We start from the raw sequence: 23971 nt of genomic DNA, 5'->3' as shown, positions 1-23971 counted from the left end.
TTCTTTCTCCCAAGTATAATCCTTTCAGATTCTTTAACTTCATTCGATTCATCCTCCTCGCTTCAAAAAATAATATATCCCCCAAAAATCACAGAACTCAGTCTGGCTGTACTTCGTTCCTGGGTGTATTATTTGTAATGGTACCTACCATTAAATTTTTGGAGAAAACTTTCACGGAGACTTCAACCCCCCCCCCCTCAAAAACTGGAATTTGTAAAAAGTTGGCAGGTTGCCAACATATGAATACGTCATATCAGTGTCTGATGAAGCAACGCGTAATCATCCCTGACCCATCAGAGACTTGGGTCGCAACCCTGGATTTGGAAACCCCTGCCCTATAGCATAGCAGGAGGGGGGGGGGGCTTATTGCAGTTGTGGGGTTTGTGTCTCCCATTAACACCCCTCAATTTTTAATGATAGCCCAGAGTTTCCTAGACCTCAAGGAGTACTAATTAACCACCATTTAGGCTTTTTGTTGTTTTTTTTTCTCTCTGCACTTCCAGTCTCCAAGCTGTATCTTGGAGCCAGCTGGGACTTTCAGAATGAAATTTTGCATTAATAATGTGAATAAATAGTTGACATCTCTTTTTGATCTTGACCTAATTATAGACGTTTTAACCTTTTCACCATAACTTGAGTTAGGTTTTTCCAATCAGAAGGGAATTACCCTCACTAGATAGCCGAGTGCAAGGTGCATATACCTTTTAATTTACATCACACCCCTCCGGGTTAAAGATTAAGGTCTTGCACCTCGAGGAGTATTAAACCACCATTTAGGTTTTTCTCCCTTTTTCCTGCCAATGTACGAGCTCTATCTGAGATCCGGCTCGGAGTTTCGGAATGAAATTTTGCATTAAACAAGTAAAAAGGACATAAAACGTCACAGCCCCCATTGTTTTAGTAATTCTGCTGTCCAGAGTTAAAGGGCTAGCCCACATTTATGTGCAACTAAAATGGCCGCCAGTCTACCACTCAGCTATCTTTGATCAGATCGCAAAATAAATTGAGGAGCACATGTATGCCATCGTGTCCGGTGCTTGTGCCAAGTTCGAGTAAAATCGAACCATGCATGTCTGAGAAATGGTTGGGGACACATTTAAGTAACAAAATGGCCACCTGTCGGCCATCTTGGATATCATCTCGAAAAAAACTGACTTGCATACGTAAGCCTCATTCTTTATATGCGTGCCAAGTTTGACCAACATTGATAAATGCTTGTCTGAGAAATGGTTTGAGGATGTGTTCAACATCAGGTGTTTTACAACTAAAATGGCCACCAGTCGACCATCTTGGATCTGATCTCCAAATAAAATTACATGCATATGTCAGCCATCATTCCTTATCTGTGTGCCAAGTTTGAACAAGATTGGTAAATGCATGTCCGAGGAATGGTTGAGGACGTGTTCGATACCGGGGTTGTTTTTGGTTCGCGGGTGCCAGCAGTGACCACTATTTTCGTTGTGTCTGTGTGTCTGTGTGTCAGTCTGTCTGTCTGTCTGTCTGTCTGACTCTCCAGAGCATAGCTCCATGACGTTTGATGCGAACTTGATGAAACTTGGACACAAGCTATATATCATGGTCTAGTTGTGTCTTTTTGTATGAGAGGCATCCCATGCCCCTTGTGGGCGGAGCCACGCCCACTTGAACTTTTTTTTCTCGATTTTTTTCTCGCAATTTCATTTCCTTAGAAGCTGTACGTAATGTCCAGAAGTACAACATATAAAAATCCGATTTGATTTGGTCAATTTTGACGGAACAGAAAGGTTTTTACGTTAGGGCTTCCTCAATAATGCCCGTGAACCATCGTCGCCTCCCGGCTTGTTTACAACTAAAATGGCCGCCAGTCGGCCATCTTGGATTTGATGTCGAAAAACAAAATGACGTACGTGTGTGTACCTTCATGCGATGTCTTGTGCCAAGTACAAATAAAATCGCTCCGTACACGTCTGAGATATGGTTACAGACGCACGGACACGAAAATCGAGACCAAATCCATAAGCCCCCATTTTGGACTAAGTCCAACGGGGCCTAATAATGGGAATAAAAAGTATGTGGGGATTACATTATTATTTTGACCTTGACTAATTTAAGGTCATGACCTAATTACAGATATTTTAACATTTTTCACCAAAACTCAACGAAAGTAAGCATAATCGGAGCGAAATTGCCCTCCTAATGTAGCCTGGAGATATGCGCATTTACGATAAATTTTCAACATACTTATCCGGGTTAAAGGTCAAGGTCAAATGGCGGTCTGAAAAAAATTACATTTTTGTTGTCATCGCTCAATTTTGCCAATGTGGAATCTCAAACACCGCTCGGCCTTCCAAGATGTTTTGTATCATAATGGTGTACCTGCTCTGAAGTTGTGCACCTGATATTGGATTAGTGCCCTTGACCTACTTTTATCAGATTGTGACCTAATTAACAAAAAACAACTTTTTGATCATGACTTGAATAATTTTCCTTTCATTTTAATGATGTTGAGTTTTATGGAGAGATTTTAGATGGGACACATTTTCTTTATTTACACTCTATCCCTAAATGATAAAGGTTAAGGCCATATAGTGGACCGAAAAAAATAGGCCATTATTGGATCGTGGGCCAAGGGTAAGCCTTGGGAGAGGCTTAACCTTGGCGATCACTTTGTGATCACAGATATGTCGTTGATCCCTTCGTTTTCTCAATATCTCCAAACTGAATCTTGATTGAAATGAAATGCTTCATCCCTCAAAAACTTTTAAGAACGTCAGGAACATGTCACATGTTCTTCTTCATAACGATTTATTCCTCTTCTTCTTCTTCTTCTTCTTCTTCTTCTTCTTCTTCTTCATCACGAGGCTTCTTCTTCTTCTTTTGTGTACAGCAAAAGGCTGTGGGGTGGCATCACTGGTTGAGGGCGTGGCTATGCTGCAGATGCAATTCCCTCTGCAGTTTTGGGCAGGAATTTGGAATTCCTTCAGGGTGCTGGAGATAGCTCGCCTACTCTTCACTAAGGACACCATGGGATCTTTAACGCCCACCAACTAATGCTGGCAGACAGGATGCCCAGTTCAACGTCCATCCAAGAGACAGTGATGAATCACCCTCTCGGTGAAACACCGAGATGACAGTTTATAGCTGAGCCAAGATTCAAACACAGGCTAGACAGCTTCGAGGCGATTGTGCGTACCTCTAGGCCATCCTGCCAGCCGTTTTACAAGGCTTATTTACCAAAACTGTCTTACTCCTAAACGCTTGATCCACCAACCATTCACTCGGACTTACAGCACCACTTTCCTCCATGCCTTCAACAACGATTCATTAAACTCCTCCCCTGATGTCTGTCTCTCTCTCTCTCTCTCTCTCTCTCTCTCTCTCTCTCTCTCTCTCTCTCTCTCTCTCTCTCTCTCTCTCTCGCTCTCTCGCTCTCTCGCTCTCTCGCTCTCTCTCTCTCTCTCTCTCTCTCTCTCTCTCTCTCTCTCTCTCTCTCTCTCTCTCTCTCTCTCTCTCTCGCTCTCTCTCTCTCTCTCTCTCTCTCTCTCTCTCTCTCTCTCTCGCTCTCTCTCTCTCTCTCTCTCGCTCTCTCTCTCTCTCTCTCTCTCTCTCTCTCTCTCTCTCTCTCTCTCTCTCTCTCTCTCTCTCTCGCTCTCTCTCTCTCTCTCTCTCTCTCTCTCTCTCTCTCTCTCTCTCTCTCTCTCTCTCTCTCTCTCTCTCTCTCTCTCTCTCTCTCTCTCTCTCTCTCTCTCTCTCTCTCTCTCTCTCTCTCTCTCTCTCTCTCTCTCTCTCTCTCTCTCTCTCTCTCTCTCTCTCTCTCTCTCTCTCTCTCTCTCTCTCTCTCTCTCTCTCTCTCTCTCTCTCTCTCTCTCTCTCTCTCTCTCTCTCTCTCTCTCTCTCTCTCTCTCTCTCTCTCTCTCTCTCTCTCTCTCTCTCTCTCTCTCTCTCTCTCTCTCTCTCTCTCTCTCTCTCTCTCTCTCTCTCTCTCTCTCTCTCTCTCTCTCTCTCTCTCTCTCTCTCTCTCTCTCTCTCTCTCTCTCTCTCTCTCTCTCTCTCTCTCTCTCTCTCTCTCTCTCTCTCTCTCTCTCTCTCTCTCTCTCTCTCTCTCTCTCTCTCTCTCTCTCTCTCTCTCTCTCTCTCTCTCTCTCTCTCTCTCTCTCTCTCTCTCTCTCTCTCTCTCTCTCTCTCTCTCTCTCTCTCTCTCTCTCTCTCTCTCTCTCTCTCTCTCTCTCTCTCTCTCTCTCTCTCTCTCTCTCTCTCTCTCTCTCTCTCTCTCTCTCTCTCTCTCTCTCCCGCTCTCTCTTCCTCTCTCTCTCTCCCGCTCCCTCTTCCTCTCTCTCTTCCACTCTCTCTTCCTCTCTCTGTTCCTCTCTCTGTTCCTCTCTCTGTTCCTCTCTCTGTTCCTCTCTCTGTTCCTCTCTCTCTCTCTCGCTCTCTCTCTCGCTCTCTCCATATATCCAGATTAGGAATCTTGAAAGGTTCAGTTTGCAGAGGTTGTCTGCACACGACCATTAATTCCCCTTCATGTCCATTGGCAGTGTCAAAGTCTTCCATGTTAGTAAAGCATGAGTCACATTTGCTCTACGGCTAGGATACGGTGGCCGTACCCCTCCTGAATTGACAGAAACGTGCGGTGGCCTCAGGATGGCCCTACGCCGTACGGCTATCTTTTACAGGCCGTAGGGGTCTCCGTGGAATTAAAGCGCGGAGTTATAACTTTTTTCATTTCTCGGTTGGCCGTAGCAATTCGACAAGCCGTAGCCATGGCGTAGATGTGTTCCACGTCGACTGTACGTAGCACGTACGGTGGGCTTGCGTTATTTGTGTGGCTGCCGTCGGCTCTTATCAATGAAAAATGAATTTTGCCAACCACCAAAAAATTACGGCGGCCGCACTATTTCCACGGTCGCCGTAGGGTAGTCCTAAGGCGTCCCTGTGTTCAACATATGGTGGCCTTGCAGTCTGTGTGACTCCCTGCCGGCAATGCAGGGTCGACACACGGTTCCCCTACACCCGCCGTGCGTCCTACGTACGGCCTCCGTGGCAGTCTGCGTCGACCGTGCGTCCACCGTGCGCTCCCACTAGAGATCGGAGTATAGGTGTTTGCCACACACATCATCACATTTCACTAGCAGCTCAGACCAGAAACATCGCCATGCCTCCAAAGAAGCGATCAACCAAGGACAAGGGGAAAGGTGCCAAGAAAAAGACCAACCCAGAACAACCAGCGTCATCTGTATATAACCTGGTCCACAATCTATATGACAGATATGAGATATGATATACATATGAAAAATAACTCGTATGTATACCCACTCGTAACCGTCCGTCTGGCCGCACGTTCGCCTTAGGGCCCCCCTGCGGTCACCTTGCGGCTACATTGCGTCTGCCTTGAAAATTCTATGGCCGCCGCAGGGGGCCCTAAGATCACCGTGCGACATCAAATCAAAGACCTTGCGGCACTCCCACGTTTTCGGTCTCCACAGTTTCTAAATACCCCGTGCGGCTCCCCGAAAAATAAAAACATGTGATTGTTACATTGTGTGACCATGGAAATACTGCGGCCGCCGTATAATTGCTAGTGGCCGTAGATTTTTTTAGACCCTACGGCCGAGGAGCCAAATGTGACTGAAGCATAACCTCCCTCACATCTCCTACATGCCCATGTCTTCTCATCACCCCCCCCCCCCCATTATTTGCATCCCCATGTCATCATCCCTCCACTTCATGTCCCCTCTTTCTGCATCCTCCTCACTCCACCCTCTCAAACCACAGCTAACTGATATTAACACACCAAACCAAAGCTTCCTGTTATTAACACACCAAACCAAAGTTTCCTGTTTTTAACACACCAAACCAAAGTTTTCTGTCTTTAACACACCAAACCAAAGCTTCCTGTTATTAACACACCAAACCAAAGCTTCCTGTTATTAACACACCAAACCAAAGCTTCCTGTTATTAACACACCAAACCAAAGCTTCCTGATAATTACCCACCAAACCAAAGATGTCCTGGTTTGGTGTACCGAGTGGATGAAGCCGAATACCTCCTGCTTACTTACCTGTATATCAACTGCTTTTCTTCCCCTTAAACCCTGACAGCAGTTCCTCACCACATCAACACATGTGTTTCGCAGAAACCTCTTCACAAAAGGTCTTGTCCAATCAGATTTTGCTTCTTTTGGTTTCAATGTCACAACAAACAACTTTAGCAGTGTTGGGAACATGAACATTCACAAATTGTATCGTTCAAACTTTGAAACACAACAGAAATGTGTTCGAAAGAATCACCTTTTTTTCTCGTTTAAATTATATTTTCCATTATTTCCTGGAATTGGACAAACAATGATACCTTGCCTGCTATAATGTGACTTTTGGCTTTATTAAGACGTCTCCTGATGAAAAGTTCAAATGTCACTGATGAGAATGATAATTAAATTGTGTTCAGGTGTCGGGAAAAGGGGAGATACGGTATGAGGAAGGTTGGTGATAGAGGTGGAGGTATGAGTGGGGTGGGGGTTGGTGGTAAGGTGGGGGTTGGGGGATTTAAGTTTGGTTTTTTTTACCAGTTTTGTTTCAAACCATACCTGCTTTGTGGAAACCTGGAGTGAAAGTGTGTTTATGGCAGTACCTTGAATCTGGATGACGACTCTCGATGGCTCGCTCGAGTGACACGACAGTTTAAAAAGGTCTCCGATCCCAATGGGGAGATTACCCTGTCAGCATTCTGCCAAGCACTGGGACTCAACGAGGTACCAACAAATGTGCAGCTCTACTCTCTTCTAAAAATGAACCTCTTGAGGTGCATTCAAGATGTTAAAATGCATCGTGGTATTTACTTACACACCACACTTTATGTGATACTATGCACAGTATATATATATATATATATATATATATATATATATATATATATATATATATATATATATATATATATATATATATATATATATATATATATATATATATATATATTGTTACGGCTGTGGAAATTCGCATTACACCATAAAGAGCCCGTAGGTGAGATATCTCAAAGTACATGTGTCGTCAGCCCAAACCCGTTGTATAGAGGGAATTTTATGTGATCCATTTGGGCTGCGATTCTTTGAGTTGGGCGTTTTTTTTTATATCTTTTATTTCAAACACACAACATTTCAACAACCACGCCATCCCCATCACAGCGCCAACCACACTGGAACCACGCCACCTCCACCATCTACTATACCACATCTTTGCCACTCACTATTCAACAGGCTCCATGTGGTTACGATCTCCGCGGAGGAACAAACAAAAACCAACTAGGATGCTCGGTGGGCTTTTCCCGCCTGTTTTTCCCGTCTGACTTCCCCGCGCTTTGGAGTGGAGGAAGAGCGATGCAGGTCAAAGGTCAGAGGTCATGTAAAGGTGGGGCCTCTTTTGGGGGGAATAATTCTCTGACTCCGAGCTAAAAACTGACTCCCTCGGCCCCCGGACGGAGCGGGGTGGAGGGAAAGCGTGAGGGAACGCCCTTTTTGGGGAACCCTCTCGAAGGAAGGTGGAGCCGAGAACGGGGCGGGGCGAAGGGCGGGGCGAAGGGCGGAGCCCCGGGCGATAAAAGACGGACACGTCGGGCGCAACGAGCGCTTTTTCTTACTCTTTGTCTTGGCTGGTGGTTCGGTTGGTTTTTGTGGAGAGTTGGTCTTCAGGAAGAGGTCCTGTGCCCGCGCCTTGGCGAGCGGCCCTGTCACGAAGGCACGGACGGGAGACGCGGCGGCGCCCCTTGCGAGGTGGACCTGTGCGTCCGGACAGGGAGTGCCGGAGAGGGTTCACCGACCGCGAGAGAGGTCGGGGCCGGGCGCGACCACGCTTACGGTCGCGGGAGAGGGACTCACCATCCAAAGGGAAGTCGCGACTTCTTTCTTTCTTTTCTTTGGGGTTTTTGTATGGATCTTGTGGCGCCGTGTCTTGTAAAGTAGAACTGTTTAAGTGTTGACGTGTGTACGCGTATTCGGTTGTAGCTCTGCATCGTTTCTTTTGTTTTAATTGCTTTATGTGCATTTTGATTGTGTATTGCTGTAAATACGTGCCTTACGTGCTTGTCTGTGTGTGCGTGTGAATAAAATGCTTGCTTGTTGAACTGTGCCCGTTTCGCTTTGTCTTTTCTCTATTGACCCTCCATCTTGCGTCACGGAAAGGGGTTCGTAGTGGGTGCAACATCCCAGTCATTGATCGGAACCGTCAAGGCCGACGATATCACCGCTCGGCTATCACTGTAGCACGGAACGGACCGCTTAAGCGGTTCGTGTCAGGAGTCGGCCTGTGGTGTGGTATGATCGCCCGGTCGACCATCCGCGCAGGTACTTTGGTAGATCAAATTTGGCGAGCAACCCTATCCTGCGCGGGTGGGCAATCGGCACGGTTGTGGGTGGGGTTAAACCCCCACCCGTGACTAGCTCCCGGCGTTGTTCCGAGAGGGTCACGACAGAATTGTCCGTCCGGTGGGCGACGTGCCGCGACTCGAGTGACGCGGCCGTCCGCACGCTGGCGGGCGCGAATTCGCAACACTGGTGTCAGGTCGTGGGACACGAACCCATCCCCCTCCTCGAAACACTGGTGTCAGAGAGCGGGAAACAAACTCTCCCGTCTCCAGCTAAATTCACGGGGAATCGGTTCAGGGGTGAGAGGAGCGACCCCCGATTCCCTCCAAATTACGAGCAATTAAAATTAACCCCTTACGAGAAATAAGATGGCGTTTCAAGGCGAGCGGGTGCCGGGGGTAGAAATGTATATGTGTAGGAATGTAGAATCCATGGCCCGGGACGGTACTTGTAATGTTAATCCATGGGGAAGCTCAACCCCATATCCTGAGCACGGACTTTGCCGGCAAACTGAGTCTCATAATGGCGCGACACGAGGCGAGCACTCCCAACAGCCGTTTCAAACCACGTGGTTATGGCAGGCGAAACAGGCGGACATTGACGGGCTTCGGAAACAATTGGAGGAAGAATGGAAAAACAAAACAGAGGAGGAAAGACGGAAATACAAGTTGGAATTGGAGCAACTGATGGGTGAGGTAGGAAGAGGCAATCGGGACAGAAAAAGCTTGGAAGAGAAGGTAAAAAGAGAACAGGAATATCAGAAACAATGGAAAGAAGCCAAAGCAAGGTCAGAGTGTGCGGAGATGAGGACGGAATTAGAAAAAAAAGCTTCTGAGTTACGGAAACACCAGAACAGAGAGAGGGAACTACAAAACGAGTTGAGGATGGTGAGAGAAGAAAGAACAAGGATGGAGATTGAAACGTTAAGGAACCACACTGTACAGATTGAACAGCTGGAAGCGAAGGCCAGATTAAAGAATGAGGAACAAGATAGAGTACTGAAAGAACAAGAAATGAGACAGGAGAAGGAAATTAGTCAATTGAAGGAAATAACAAGATTGCAGAGTGAGGAACAAGAGAGACAATGGGATAGAAAACAAAAAGAACATGAAGTTGAGGTTGACCAATTGGAAGAAAACGCGAGGCTGGAGTGCGAGGAGATAGACAAAGAACAACGAATGAAACACAAAATGGAGATGAACCAAATGAAGAAAACCACGAAACTGAAGAAGGAAAGGCAGGAGAGGAAACAAGGAAGAGTAGTGAGAGAACAGCAAATGAAACACAAAAGGGAGACCAAATGAGGCAAACAACGAAACTGGAGAAGGAAAGACAGGAGAGGAAACAAGGAATAGTAATGAGAGAACAGCGAATAAAGCACAGGAAGGAAATGAGCCAATTGAAAGAAACGATGAGATTGGAAAATGAGGAGCAGGAGGAACGGTGGAATAGGAAACAAAAACAAAATGAGGATGAAATTAATGAACTCGAGGAGAGAGTAAAATTGAAGTCCAAAGAGATGAAAAAAACTCCAGAAAGAAACAGAAACTAATAAATGTACAGAGACACGGGAGATAGAGGGTGAATTGGACGGGGTTCGTGACGAGCGCATACACATTGAGGTAGTGGAGGACCATGAGGGGAGCTGGCGGACTGGTTGGAGACCCGGTGCAGGCAGCTGGATGGCCTCCTTCGGGAACACAGGGAGACACTATTCTCCCTTGAAGCTGATTACGACCAGGTGGGTCCGGTCGAGCTTCGCGGAGTTGAGGGGGCGAATGCTGTGAACGGGTGCACGCCGAGCTTGGGGGGTATAGAGGCCCCGGAACCCCTTGTGGTAACACAAATCCCCAGTGTGGTTGTCGAGGTGTGTGTGGTGAAAGGTGTGAGTGCGTCCCCATGTGTGAGTGGTGCGATGGAAAGTGTGCCGAAGTGCGTGCCTCCGAGCACACCGTGTGTGGATGAGGCACCGCGTGTGTGTCACTGCGTGTACGAGTGAACGGCCGAGTGTTAGAGAGCGGAATGAAAGGGAGATGACGGTGGGCATGCGGGAGCATGCAGCCGCATCTCCAAGAGTGAGTGAAAGGCCGCGAGTGAGTGGAGCCACGTGTGCGAGGGAGGTGGCATGCGGGAGTGAGCGGCCGAGTGCAAGGGAGGCTGTGTGTGTGAGAGAGCGGTATGTGAGGGAGATGACGGTCGGCATGCGTGAGCACGCAGCTGCGTCTCCGAGTGTGAATGTGATGGAATGGTGTGTGAGCGTCGTAACACGCAGGTGTGCGTGGTTTGAATGGCGACGACGACAGCGACAGAGAGACAAAGGCCGAATAGCGGCCGTAGTTGGTTTGGGGACCGCGCCGGGTTCACCCAGCAGCAAGCGCGCGGTCCGTGCTGTGCAACGCATGAGGCCGCCACGTGCTCGCTTGCGGGAGTGAAGCCCGGTCCGGAAACGCCAGCGGTGGATGTTGCCAATCCCGCGGATGGACAAAGTTTCGGCAGGATTTCGGATTTGGACCGGATGGGTTCTCCACGCGGGCGTGTGTGTTGAGCTCCAACGAGCAGAGCACATGTGTTCGCGTGGGGAACCCCTCGAGACGTGGGGCTTGTTTTTTTATGCGCCGGGTGACGTCATGGCTGCGTGTATGGTTGGAATCCGGCAGGAGGGTGAATCCCTGCCGGATGGTACCGTCCAAGAGGGACGAGTGACGTGAACAGCAGCCATGACGTCACGCCAAAGGTGTGCGGCTGTGAATTGCCGCGCTATTGCGCAGGTTGCGAGTTGCCGCGCTGGTGCTGCGCATGAAAAAAAAAAAACCAAGCCTCGCTTTCCGGTGAACAGGATTCCCGGGCATGGGGTGGAAGACCCCCCTGCCTGGGCACAGGATGAAACTAGCTTGGGGGAAGGGTTAGTGTTAGCGAGACTGGCTTCATGGGGCAGGGGTAAGTCCTCATGGGGCCGGTGGAATGGATTAGGTAGAGGGTTTTAGTTGAGATTTAGGTTGGGGAAATAATATTTGAGGATTTGGAGGACAGTGACAGACTGGATGTGTAGAGGGGACGTAGTTTAGCTACATAGTGTTAAAAGGATGTGCAATTAGTTTAAGGGACGACATGGGAGCACGAGTTAGTTAGGGGATGCAGTTAGAAGGATGGCAGAGTTCAGCGGTGGGTGTGTTGAAGAGTTGTGGGTTGTGAAGTGGAAGCATGTGCTTGGTGAGTGAGTGAGGCCAGCGGGTCTATGAGTATGGAGCGAATGTGGAATGCATGGTGCGATGAGTGATTGGGGGGAGGAGTGACTCCCGCCCAAGGGACCCCGGGGTCAGTGTAGAGTGAGTTAGCTGGGGTAGTCAAATGAACAAAAATGGAGGTCGTTTTGCTGTTGGTGGGAGAGTAGGCTCGAAACCCGTTTGGAGGGGTACGATCGCCCGGTCGACCATCCGCGCAGGTACTTAGGTAGATCGAATTTATTGAGCAACCCTATCCTGCGTGGGTGGGCAATTGGCACGGTCGTGGTGGGGTTAAACCCCCACACGTGACTAGCTCCCGGCGTTGTTCCGAGAGGGTCACGACTGAATTGTCCGTCCGGTGGGCGACGTGGTCGCCATTCGAGTCGAGCGGCCGATCGCACGCCGGCGGGCACGAATTCGCAACAATATATATTATATTTATATTTATATATTTATATTTATATATTTAGATATTTGTATTTATATATTTATAAATTTATATATATTTATATTTATATTTATGTATATTTATCTATATTTATATACATATATTTATATTTATATATATTTATATAAATATATATATATATACATATATATATATATATATATATATATATATATATATATATATATATATATATATATATATATATATATATATATATATATATATATATATATATATACATATATATATATATATATATATATATATATATATATACATATATATACATATATATATATATATATATATATATATATATATATATATATATATATATATATATATATATATATATATATATATATATATGAATATATGTTCGAACAAAGAAGCACACAGACTCGACGACACAACACTGTCATGTACATAAATTATATAAATTAACTAATGCTGACAGACAGTACACCCAGCTTCACTTCCATCCTAGATTACAACACACAGTGATGAATCACCTTGCCTGTGAAACATTAGGATGACAGTTTACAGCCAGGTCAGGATTCAAACCCAGGCTGGAAACGTTAGAGGGGAGTGAGTGTGCATACCTCTAGACCATCCTACCAGCCCTCTGTGCAGCTGATGAAGTGTCTTGTTGACAATTATTTCTCAGCCCATTGCTGATATCCACTTTGTGACAAATGAACATCATCTTTCAATTTGCTCTCCTGCTATCCATTGTTGTGTTCATTAGTTTCATCTTATAAAAAAAAATATATTATTATTTCACATTATCGGAATATTCTTTCATTAACTACTTATCCCCACTTTCTACGCAACCCCCCAATGCTTGCAATGCTGAAGTCTTTTTTCGCCAAGCGTTTCTTCTTCCTGTTTGACTCCGATGGGAATGGAAAGCTGAGCTTGGATGAACTGCTTCAAGCACTGAACCTCCTTGTGCACGGCTCAACCAGCGACAAGCTCGTTTTCCTCTTCCAAGTTTACGACATCGATGGTGAGTGGCATTGTGAGAGAGGACAGGTGATATTGTAGGATAGCAGATTGGGTTACCTGTACCAAGTGTAATAAAAATGAAATTGGCACGGTTACCTTGTGGACCACTTTGGAAGAACTTGTTTTTACATCAAAGACAAACGGCACTTGTGGGACACCTTGCGGCGCATACACAGCCGAGGTGTGGCAACGAGTACGTGTTCTGACATGCCACCTTGAAGGAACATTGATATCTGCGTTTTGCTGCACCTTGGGAGCAATCAGGGCTTCACATGTGTAGCCATGTGACATTGACATTTGCTACATAAAACGAAATCACTTTTCATTTATTTATTTATTTCATTTTTTTTGAAATGTTGAAGGCTCCAGTCACGGATTATGAGTCCTCATCGAGACGAGGCCTTAACTAAACGAACTGCATGGATAGAAAAGTGAAGAAAGAGAGAATAGTTGAGTTTTTGAGGAAGTAAAAAAAAAAAAAAAATCTGCTTTTTGAAAAAGGGGGAGGTCATAACTGTTTGGAAAGACGTAAGAAGGTAAAGAGTTCCAGAGTTTGGCATTGAAGGGGAAGAAACAAACATCATAATCCCCACACATTGATCACGCGATGTAGTGGCTCGTCAGGTATTTCATGGTCTTGCTATTGGCGGAGGTACACAAGCAGCAGGTTCTCGGGAGCAGAACCCGAAGTAATATCTATAGAAAAGTGAAAGAGAGCCAACTTTCCAGCGTAATTCGAGCAGGTCGAGTTTTGAGATCAGACTGGGAGAGTTGATAAGTCTGATTACTTTGGATTCAATTCTGTCCGGTAAGCATGTGGAGCTCGAGCCTCCCTGGATGTGAGAGCAGCACTCTTTACAAGGACGAATCAATCCTATATGTAGTTGAAGAAACTGTTCAGAGGAGAAGAATCTTTGACATCTGAACAGGACTCCGAGTTTCTGAGAGGCAGACGTAGCTATTTGTGCAATATTTGGATTTCAGGATAAATTTGATGTTGGGGTAACACCTCGTAGGTTTATTCTATATCACATGGTGGAATTGTGGAGATTTCAAAGGGGATTGGAGAGTTGAGAGGAGTTTTCGAGAGACAGAGACAGAGACAGAGACAGAGACAGAGACAGAGACAGAGACAGAGACAGAGACAGAGACAGAGACAGAGACAGAGACAGAGACAGAGATAGAGATAGAGATAGAGATATATAAATTGAGTTTTAGAAACATTAAACTTAACTTGATTACATTTTCCCCAGTGGGAGATCTTGTCAAAATCCGAATTTAAAGAGGTGGCTGATGAAACGAGATGTAGATTGAGTGAGGGAAGATGGAGCAGATGAGAAAAACATGGAGGGATGTAATGTTTTGTCATCAGCATATGAGTACGTTTCGTTATTGTAGAAGAAAGAAGGTCATTGATAAATAGAAGGAAGAGTGTTGGAGACAAAACTAAGGGACCAAACTGTTGATAGGAAAGGAGGGAGATGTTGAACCATAAACAATTAGAGATAGAATGGTCAGAGAAAGCTCGATATGCAGGAGAGGGAGAGAGAGGAGAGGGAGAAGAGAGAGGAGAGGGAGGGAGAGGAGAGAGGAGGAGAGGGAGGGAGAGGAGAGAGGAGGAGAGGGAGAGGAGAGAGGAGGAGGAGGAGGAGGAGGAGAGGGAGAGAGGAGAGAGAGGAGAGAGGGAGAGAGAGGAGAGGGAGAGGGGAGAGGGAGGAGAGAGAGGGAGAGAGAGGAGAGAGAGAGAGGAGAGAGAGAGAGGAGAGGGAGAGGAGAGAGGGAGAGAGAGAGAGAGAGAGAGAGAGAGAGAGAGAGAGAGAGAGAGAGAGAGAGAGAGAGAGAGAGAGAGGGAGAGAGAGAGAGAGAGAGAGAGAGAGAGAGAGAGAGAGAGAGAGAGAGAGAGAGAGAGAGAGAGAGAGAGAGAGAGAGAGAGAGAGAGAGAGAGAGAGAGAGAGAGAGAGAGAGAGAGAGAGAGAGAGAGAGAGAGAGAGAGAGAGAGAGAGAGAGAAAGAGAGAAAGAGAGAAAGAGAGAAAGAGAGAAAGAGAGAAAGAGAGAAAGAGAGAAAGAGAGAAAAGCTTGGATATCAGCCCCTGATATCAAACTCTGTCAAAGGCTTTTGAGATATCAAGGCTGACAACAAAAGATTCCCCAAAGTCTCTCACAGATGAAACCTAGACATTCATCATATAAGAAAGGATAATCGCCAGTAGATCTTGCCTTTCAAAAGCCATATTGATGGTCAAATATAAGACTGAGATTCAAGATCCTTGAGGAACTGGGAATTGAGAAGACCTTCCCAGACTTTCGAAATGGAAGTCAGAGCAGTGGGACGGTAGTTGGAAGGTTTTGAACGATTACCCTTCTTTAAAATAGGCTGCATGAAGCCATGTTTCCAGGTAAGAGGAAAAGTTTGGGTTTTTAAACAAAAACTAAACAAACGAACAAGCACAGGTTCAAGTTCTGAAGCACACTCCTTCAAGACACGAGGAGGAATGCCATCTTGTCCGTACGCCTTGCTTGTGTCCAGAGAGAAGAGTACTTTTTCATGCATGAAAAGAGATTACAGAGAAGGGCATAGGATTGGTAAGGGGTGTATTGGGGGAGTTAGAATGTTAGAGTCATTCAGTGTGGAAATGGAGGAGAAAAGAAAACCAAAAAGAGTTGCTTTTATCAATTGGAGAGACAGCGATAGTATCATCGCATCAGTCATCGGCCATCGGAGTCAGAGAGACATCGGAACGGAAAAATGAAGGAAAGGTATAAAGTGAAATAAGTTGTTGGAGATGTTTTCAGCTAAGGACCAGAAAGATGTATTTTTATAGTGAAAGATGGTGGGAGGATGTCACATTGATTTTGGATAAAGGAATGCTTCGCCTTATGAATAACATGTTTGCAATGATTTATGGTAGATATGAAAGCTGAATGCGAGTCAGAGGAAGAACAGTTTTTCCACGTCCGATATGCGGCATCCCTCGCAGGAATGGCCGCGGAGCAGGAATTATTGATCCAAGAATTGGTAGGAGAGATAGATTTGAAAAAGAAAGGTATACAAGCCTCCATTCCTGCAACAATAACTTCAGCTATACGTTCAGCAGAAATAGAGGCATCGCGTCTACAAGATTGTGGTCAGAAGAACCAATTGGAGGTGAAAATGTGTAGCTGTTCCAAAGTATTGGAAGAGTGGTCATGACGATCTGGAATGTTGGTAGGGTGATTGATAAATTTGTGCCAAATCATTGAGAATGGAAAATGCAAGAGCTTCAACTCCCTCCAACATCCGTGCAGGAAAATTTCAACCGCACACTGCGGTGTACGTTGACGTCTCCTGAATGGAGGAATTCTGCTTGAGGGTGTCTGGATGTCATGGCCTCATGGCAGGAATTTAAGATAGTCAAAGAAAGCTAGGAGAGCAGTAAGGGAAACAGAGAAAGATAGTGATGGTCGGGAGACAAATCTTAAGCCAGATGACGTCATAGTTTAGAGTTTTTTAAGATCCACAAGGTGTGTACAACAGGTGTGTTGATGTTGGAATAAACACAGACTCCTCCTTTGAGGTGGAACGATGAGTGAAGGTTGCAGTTCGCAATGTTAAAGGAATTAACGAGAACATCATGTGACAATTGGGTCTCTGAGAGAAGGTAGATATTAGGGGAGGTACTGGCTAGATGATGGTCAACAGATGAAGGATTCGAAGAAAGACCACGAATGTTGGTCAAATTAATTGACAAAATGTCATGTTGATTCAAAAGGCAAGGGTCTTGTGAGGGACCGTTACTACGGCCACTGCTTAAGCCCCCCTCTCGTTGGCAGCAGAGACAGGCAGGTTACCGGAGATTCTTCACACCCCATAATGCCAGGAACTAGGAGCAAACATAGTTTGATTTCGTTGTTCACCATAGTTTGACATCAATGATAACGACAATATGAAACTTCGGATAAATCAGCACCACATGTGGGACTCAAACCTGGAGTCACAGCATCATTTTCATGGTTGTAAGGGGTAAAGGGTCCTGTCCGAGTCTGGAATGTCGGTGGTTCAAACCTCGGTTGAGATATACCAAAGACTTAAAAAATCGTACCTGCTGCTTCCTTGTTTGACCCTCATCATGTAAAAGGATAGGGCATGGACAACAACCATAGGTTGGCAACACTGGCACACTTTGATGGGCCTAATGGCCTCCTCCTATGTTGAAGTTACTTATAAGGGAACATTATTAGTATACTATGATACTAGCAGATAATCCAGTTGCACTGTGCTGTTGTAAGGGAATTAGTTCCTGATAGTGTGGAATATTTAGGGAGTATGCTAGAAATGTTCTTTGACAGCACAATAGGAGAGACTCGCATAATGTAAAATGTGACTTCAAGTCCTCAACCACTTTCTTCATCAAGTCTTCAAATCCCCCTGTCCCCCACCCCCGAGCTTTTTGTTGCCTCTCTATCCCCCCTCCCCACCCAATTCTCTGTCCTCTCTTCCCCTTTTCTTCAAGTCCTCAACTCCCCCCTCCAACCCAAAAACCAAGTCTGCAAGCCTCCTCCCAACCCAAGGTTCTGAACCTCAACCCTCCTTTTCCAACTCTGTCCCTTAGCTGCCCCCCCCCACCTAAATTTTATGAATATCAATATTTTTGACTTCTACATGCACCGTCCATACCCAAGAGCTCTTAAATGAGGTATCTTACAGCATGATACATGCTCTGGGTACGATGTTTACCCCGTTCAGACACAATCACGCAAATTGCATTTATATATAGACTGTATGTATGTATGTGCGACACTTACGTTCATTGAATATGCGGGGAGTGTTTGTCACGCTCCACATATTTTCACACACACACACACACACACACACACACACACACACACACACACACACACACACACACACACACACACACACACACACACACACACACACACACACACACACACACACACACACACACCAGGTCTGCTCTCGCTTATTACTTAAATGAGTAGATCTCGTTACTTTTTTGGTTAGATGTGTCCTCACGAATAACATGTTTCCAAACTATTTATTTCTTATTATCTTCGCATTCTGCGAAAGGTTATGTTTTGTTCGGCGTGTATTTATTTATTTATTTATTTATTTATTTGTAATCTTGTGATTCGTATAACTCAAAAAGTGTTAAACCGAATTGCATGAAATTTGGTGGGATGATTGGTTATTAGCCAGGAAGCATTCGATTAGATTTTGGGATCGTTCGGGTCAAAGGTCAAGGTCAAGGTCACGAAAAGGTCAAAATCGTCTTTTTATGATAACACGGTTAATTTTTATTCAATTTGCATGCAACTAACGCCAAAATGTTCAGAATTCAACGCCTCATCTTGTGATATGCAATATGACACAATGACGCCCATACTCTTGTTACCGGTTAGGGGTCAAAGGTCAGGGGGGTCACGACCTTGAAAAATATGTGGTTTTCGGCATAACTCAGTCAATTCTTATTCGATTTGCATGAAACCAGCATCAAACGAGATTACCTTCTTTTGTTGAAACATTGTATTCACCGAGCTTGCGAGTGAAGACTCGCCAAAACGACGTGAGTTGATTGTTGTTTAGTCCGTAACCCCCGAAAGTCGGGGGGGGGGGGTCATGACATTATAGGTATGTGGTTTGTGTCATAAGACCATTCATATGAAACCAGTTCCCCACACTCATACCAAGAACAAAAAAAGTAGTGGCGGCGAAGGTATGCGCTCTATGAGTGCCCGTTCTAGTTTTAAAAAATGTATCATCCTAACCGCCTCAATAACCGGTCAGGTTAGAAGACCACCAGGGGGGGGAGCTATCTCGGCTCCCACCAGACTCCCCGGAATTGTAGGCCGGAACTGTGTGACCTCGCGTCCTCCCTTCTATGGGTTAACCAGGTTACCTAATTAATCACGTGATTTAATTACCGGGGAACACGCCCTCGGTACGCCTTGTCCGAACCGGATCACTTTACCGGACCGGATGCAGCCGAGCGACACTGCCAAGGACGTACCGGCGAAAAGGAACAGATCGTTGGATATAAAGTCCCGGCTAAGCTAGGATTTGGACCATGCTGGATCGATGAAAGAACAGACAAAAACGATCTGGGAACATTTCTGGTAATTATATATTTGCAAGCAAGCGAGGAAAGTTACGTGGTTCAGTGAATAGTTGTTTTATTGTTGTGTGTTGCAGGAATATAAATAAGCGTGAGGTGCGACAATTTACAAGCAACTTACGAAAGCAGACACAGAACAGACTTAACACGAAATAATAATCTTCTGCAATCTTAACTTACGAGGACAGGCGCCAGGACAAACACACCCCCCCCCCCCTCATGAAGAGGAGTTAATGAAGAGAAAAAGGATAGGAGATGAGGCTAACGGTCTCTGAATACTTTGCATGATTGCCCGATCGTGCCACCAATACGTTTTGGGGGGAGGCTCCACTGGGTGACACCTCCCTGACAGCTGGTGCACTGTTTCTTGCTTTGTGGCACTTTGTGCAGCTAGCGTCGGTCCAGGGAATGAAACGCGACCGTCGGGCGTGAAGGGAGGCACTTTGGTGGAGAAGGTGGAGTTATCGATCCCAAGCCGGGCAGAATGAGCCGACAGGAACGAAGAAAGAACGACCCAGGAACGACGATGACTCTGGAACGACGCACCAGGTATATCGAGCATGGATGACGATGACTCTCCCTCCACCGCCCCGCAACCCGTCCTTTTATAGATCCAGTGGTACGGGGCGGCGGCGATGACCCGAGGCAATGTGTCGTCACCCGAATCGGGCGCTCTGGTTGGCCCCGGCCCCACGCGGCCCGGCTGCAATGGCCGGAAACGGCTCCACTCCACTTCCGGCAAGATGGTTCCAAGCTGCAGAAATGTCTCGCTCTGAGCACTGTGACATAAAATTGCCTTGCAACGAACTCCGTGCCAGTGCCCCGGCAGCCCCCAATTGGCACTGGTCAATGCGCCCGCTCCGTGATGAGCCATGCGGCCCGAGCTGTCTAGCACGCCCCTGCTCTGTATGATAATAAAGTGTTGCAGGGGTGGCGCACGGGTCTGCCTTTGAGCACATTCCGCACAGCGCACGCGGATCCGCCATTAAGCACGTAGCCAGTGCTCGCGTTTGCCTGATATCATGAAATACAGAAATGAGTTGAAAAGAAGGAGCCGCTAGTGTCTTGCACACTTGCGTTCCGTACAGTGCGCACGGATCCGCCATTAAGTATGTGGCCAGCGCTCACGTTCGCCCGATATTGGGTCATTTGCTTCTGTTTTGTGAAAAACAACATCCGTGCAGCCTCATTAAGAGATATTCGTTCGTATGCCTTTTAATGCAACCAACAATCTCGTCCCGGATCATCGGAAGCTCGAGCCGATCATCTAACAGCTCGGTTTTTATCACATCATAGGTGCTTTTGTTATGATATCATACAGTAATTGCTTATGTAGAATGATACATCCTATCAGTATGATATCAGAAAATTTTTGAGGGCCATTTCAGGATAAATTGGTCCATAGAAAAAAATTGATGACGGCATTGGCCACGTTGTTCGGCAGCCATATCATTTTCTGTTTTTTAAACCTTCAAAAATCTTCTTCTCTGAAACGGCTAAACAGATCAAGGAGAAACTTTACAAGTATAACCGCCTATCCATGAGGATCAAAACTTTCACAGATATAACATCACAGGTCACATGGTTTGGCAGCCATATTGGATTTACTCTTACCCTAAAACCTGCAAAGAATCTTCTCCAGAACAGCTGGACAGATCAAGGGGGAAACCTCACACAAATGTTTCCCATTCTTCGGGATACAAGGGTGTTCACGAATAATTAAAAGGTCACATGGTCTGGCAGTCATATTGGATTGAGAGAAAATCTTTAAAAAAATTATTTCTGTTGAACCGCTTCATCGATCGATGTGAAACATTACGATTATTATGAAGTAGTGATGGGAATATCTATATATTTCTAAAACTCTCATCTTGTATGCATATACATATGTATATATATATATATATGTATGTATGTATGTTCCGGAAATACAGCCAAAATGATACACGGTGGCACAAAAATTTTAGGGCCACCTTACTCACCAATCTCCTGCGGTGTGCAGTATCAAGTTTCGTTCAAACCGGGCAACGGAAAAATTATTAAAAAATAAATTCCCGATTCAGTCAAGTACTCTTCGGGAGTATTTGATCAATGCAAACAACCTCAGCGGTATAGCTCGCTGGAGCTATCTTTTTTTTTTCTTGAAATTATTTTTTCATCAACCACTGTCACAACGGGAACCCAACGGCTTCACGGGTCGTCTGGTATGTTTTAAATTTCAAACTGATCGGACGCACGGTCTGGCAGCCAGAATTATTTAAATTTTTTGATCTGGGTTCTTTTTGTTTTTGTTTAATTTTATCTCATCATATTTGAATAAGGCTCGCTTGGCTGCGCCTGGGTGGGTTTGAAGGTGGAGGAGTCGCAGCTGAAACCCGAATTCTATCCAGGTTCCTCCTGATGACTTCATCTTTTCTTTTTGCTTGTTCGGGTTCCTTCTGATTACTCCAATGCAGGACTGTTTACCTATTTGGTCTTCCATTTGATTTCAATTGAATTTATTTTAATCCAATTCTAAATTCAATTGAATAATAATAAATAAAGTCATGGGTCAGGGTCAGGGTCAGGTGTCCAATCAAAGAGGGGTTGCATCACAGCGGGACGTCTTGGTACCCGGTCATCACTGCCAGAAGTTATAAAGTAGCAGTTCTAATTATGTCTCATTACTTATGTAACACACCAGGACACAAAATACACCACACAAAACAAGTCTTGGCGAGGGTCTGCAATCTCTGTTCTTTTTCTTGTTTTAATTTAGAAATCCACTTTGCGTGCTTTCATTTGACCAGATGTATAAACAAGTTCCTTCAGGTGAATGTTTTGTGTGATGTAAGGTTCTGTTGACAAAGTGGATAGCCCAACAAGTGTTTGTTACATCATTGCGGAAACAGCTGGATCTTTCAAATCAACTTTAGCTTAGAAATGCTTACCCAGGTCGAAAAACCAGTTAAAACCAGTACACATTTTCAACTGGTCTCTATTGGTTCTAATTGGTCTTTAACTGGTCTCTATTGGTTTCAACTGGTACCAGTTAAATTCAGTCAGAATTCCAATTTCCCAGTTGAAAAAACCAGTAGCTCATATTTGTACCAGTTAAAGTCTTACTGGTTCCAGTTGATACCAGTTGCAATGTACTGGTCCCAGTTGATACCAGTTGCAATGTACTGGTCTCCCAGTTGATACCAGTTACAATGTACTGGTCCCAGTTGATACCAGTTACAATGTACTGGTCCCAGTTGATACCAGTTACAATGTACTGGTCCCAGTTGATACCAGTTGCAATGTACTGGTCTCCCAGTTGATACCAGTTACAATGCACTGGTCCCAGTTGATACCAGTTAGTTAAATACAATTGTATTTCAACTGGTAATATATCACTCTATTCCAATTTCCATATTAAAACCAGTAAGAAACCAACTGGCTTTACTGGTACCAGTTGGCTACTGGTTTTCAACTGGTACCAGTTGACCAGTAAGCTACTGGTCTTTACTGGTTTTTTGACCTGGGTAGCTCACAATTGGCGACAGAAGCAGTGAGGATGATGAGGGTGTGTGGAGTAATAATTGTGTTGGGGACATTACCTGTGAGATTATTTTTTTTTACAAACAAAGTTCAAAACATCTTGTGGTGGTGACAACGTGGGAACTCATCTTACAATGGCTCGCAATTCGCTGAACAAATCGGAAGCATCAATATCTTTGGGGTCCCCCATGTTGTCAAGCTTGCTCAAGCTTCAAGCAATGTTCCGTCACTTCCTTCGATGTACTATGCTGTAAACTGTGAACATGATCAAGAAAGCCGCACATACGACTCAGTTGATGCATCTGTGTGAATCGTTCTTCGACCGACTGTATTGATGTATCAAGGATTGAAAAAAGCGATGTTTTGCTAACATAACGAAGCACTTCTCTTTATTTCCTCAATTCTAACCTGCACCTCGGCACAAGGAGTTTAAGGGAGTGGATGCATGTTGAAGGGTGTTCAGCCAGAATGAAGAAATCTTGCACTCTAATCTAGTTCTCTGGATAGGAAAGTTCAAGGAGGATGGGAATCATCCTTGTTGCTCATCACTGAACCTTCTCAACTGCATAGATGTCCATCAGGAACCTAGGGTTCCAGTCAATGTTGCCATACTTCAATAACGGGCGTACCAGTGTGTTGAACGTCACAGGGATGGTTTCTTCATCCAGACTCACAAATCATCTTTTGATAAGCCCAAGTGTTTGGTTGGCCTTGTTAACCTGAACTGGCAATGCTTCTGGAAGCTCAACTCCCTATCCATGATAGTTCCAAGGTTGAACTCCTTATTCACTTCCTGCAACTGTGCATTCCCTATATGGTATGAGCTTTCTGATGCCACCTCCACCCAGGTGCAGTTTTGCATTTGTTCAGATTCAAAGGAAGTAATCATAGCTGTGACCATTCCATGGTCTTTCTGGATGATTGAAGTCGATGTCTGGTCGAAAGTGGGCCATCCACTGTGGCATCATCCGTGTCGAGTTAGTATAGATACTGCTACGGATCGAAGCTGGAAGGTCATTGACAAATAGAAACAGACTACCTTGCGGTATTCCACTGAGTACATCTACCCAATGTGAACCCTTGTTGAAAAATTGCAAAAAACAAGTCAAATGACATCAAGTGCTCCACTGTGATGTCCCTCACTATCGACTCCGTGATCTTTGCAACCACCGATGTCAAGCTGACAAGTCCGTAGTTCCTGGGTTCTTCACGGCTCCCTTTTTATATATGGGAGTGATGTTAGCATATTTTCAGTCACATGGTAGAACACCATCTTTCATCGGTGTGTTGAAGATTATAGCCAGGGGATTGAGCAC

The 23971-nt window shown here is 45.3% G+C and overlaps 1 protein-coding gene across 1 annotated transcript in view; it reads left to right on the top strand.

Moving 5' to 3' along the window:
* The window catches only part of NOX5 (NADPH oxidase 5), a 97516-nt gene that overhangs the window by 2762 nt on the left and 70783 nt on the right, over window positions 1-23971 (top strand). Inside the window, exons 3-4 of the mRNA XM_085849205.1 lie at window positions 6605-6728; window positions 12870-13020. Of these exons, the coding sequence (XP_085705331.1) occupies window positions 6605-6728; window positions 12870-13020 (275 nt within the window). The remainder of the gene's footprint in view (window positions 1-6604; window positions 6729-12869; window positions 13021-23971) is intronic.

This window comes from Eptatretus burgeri, chromosome 12 (genome assembly GCF_056783735.1).
Source record: "Eptatretus burgeri isolate ZD-2024b chromosome 12, Ebu_testis_v1, whole genome shotgun sequence".
NCBI classification, from domain to species: Eukaryota; Metazoa; Chordata; class Myxini; order Myxiniformes; family Myxinidae; genus Eptatretus; species Eptatretus burgeri.
This window is presented reverse-complemented; position numbering and strand designations above follow the sequence as displayed.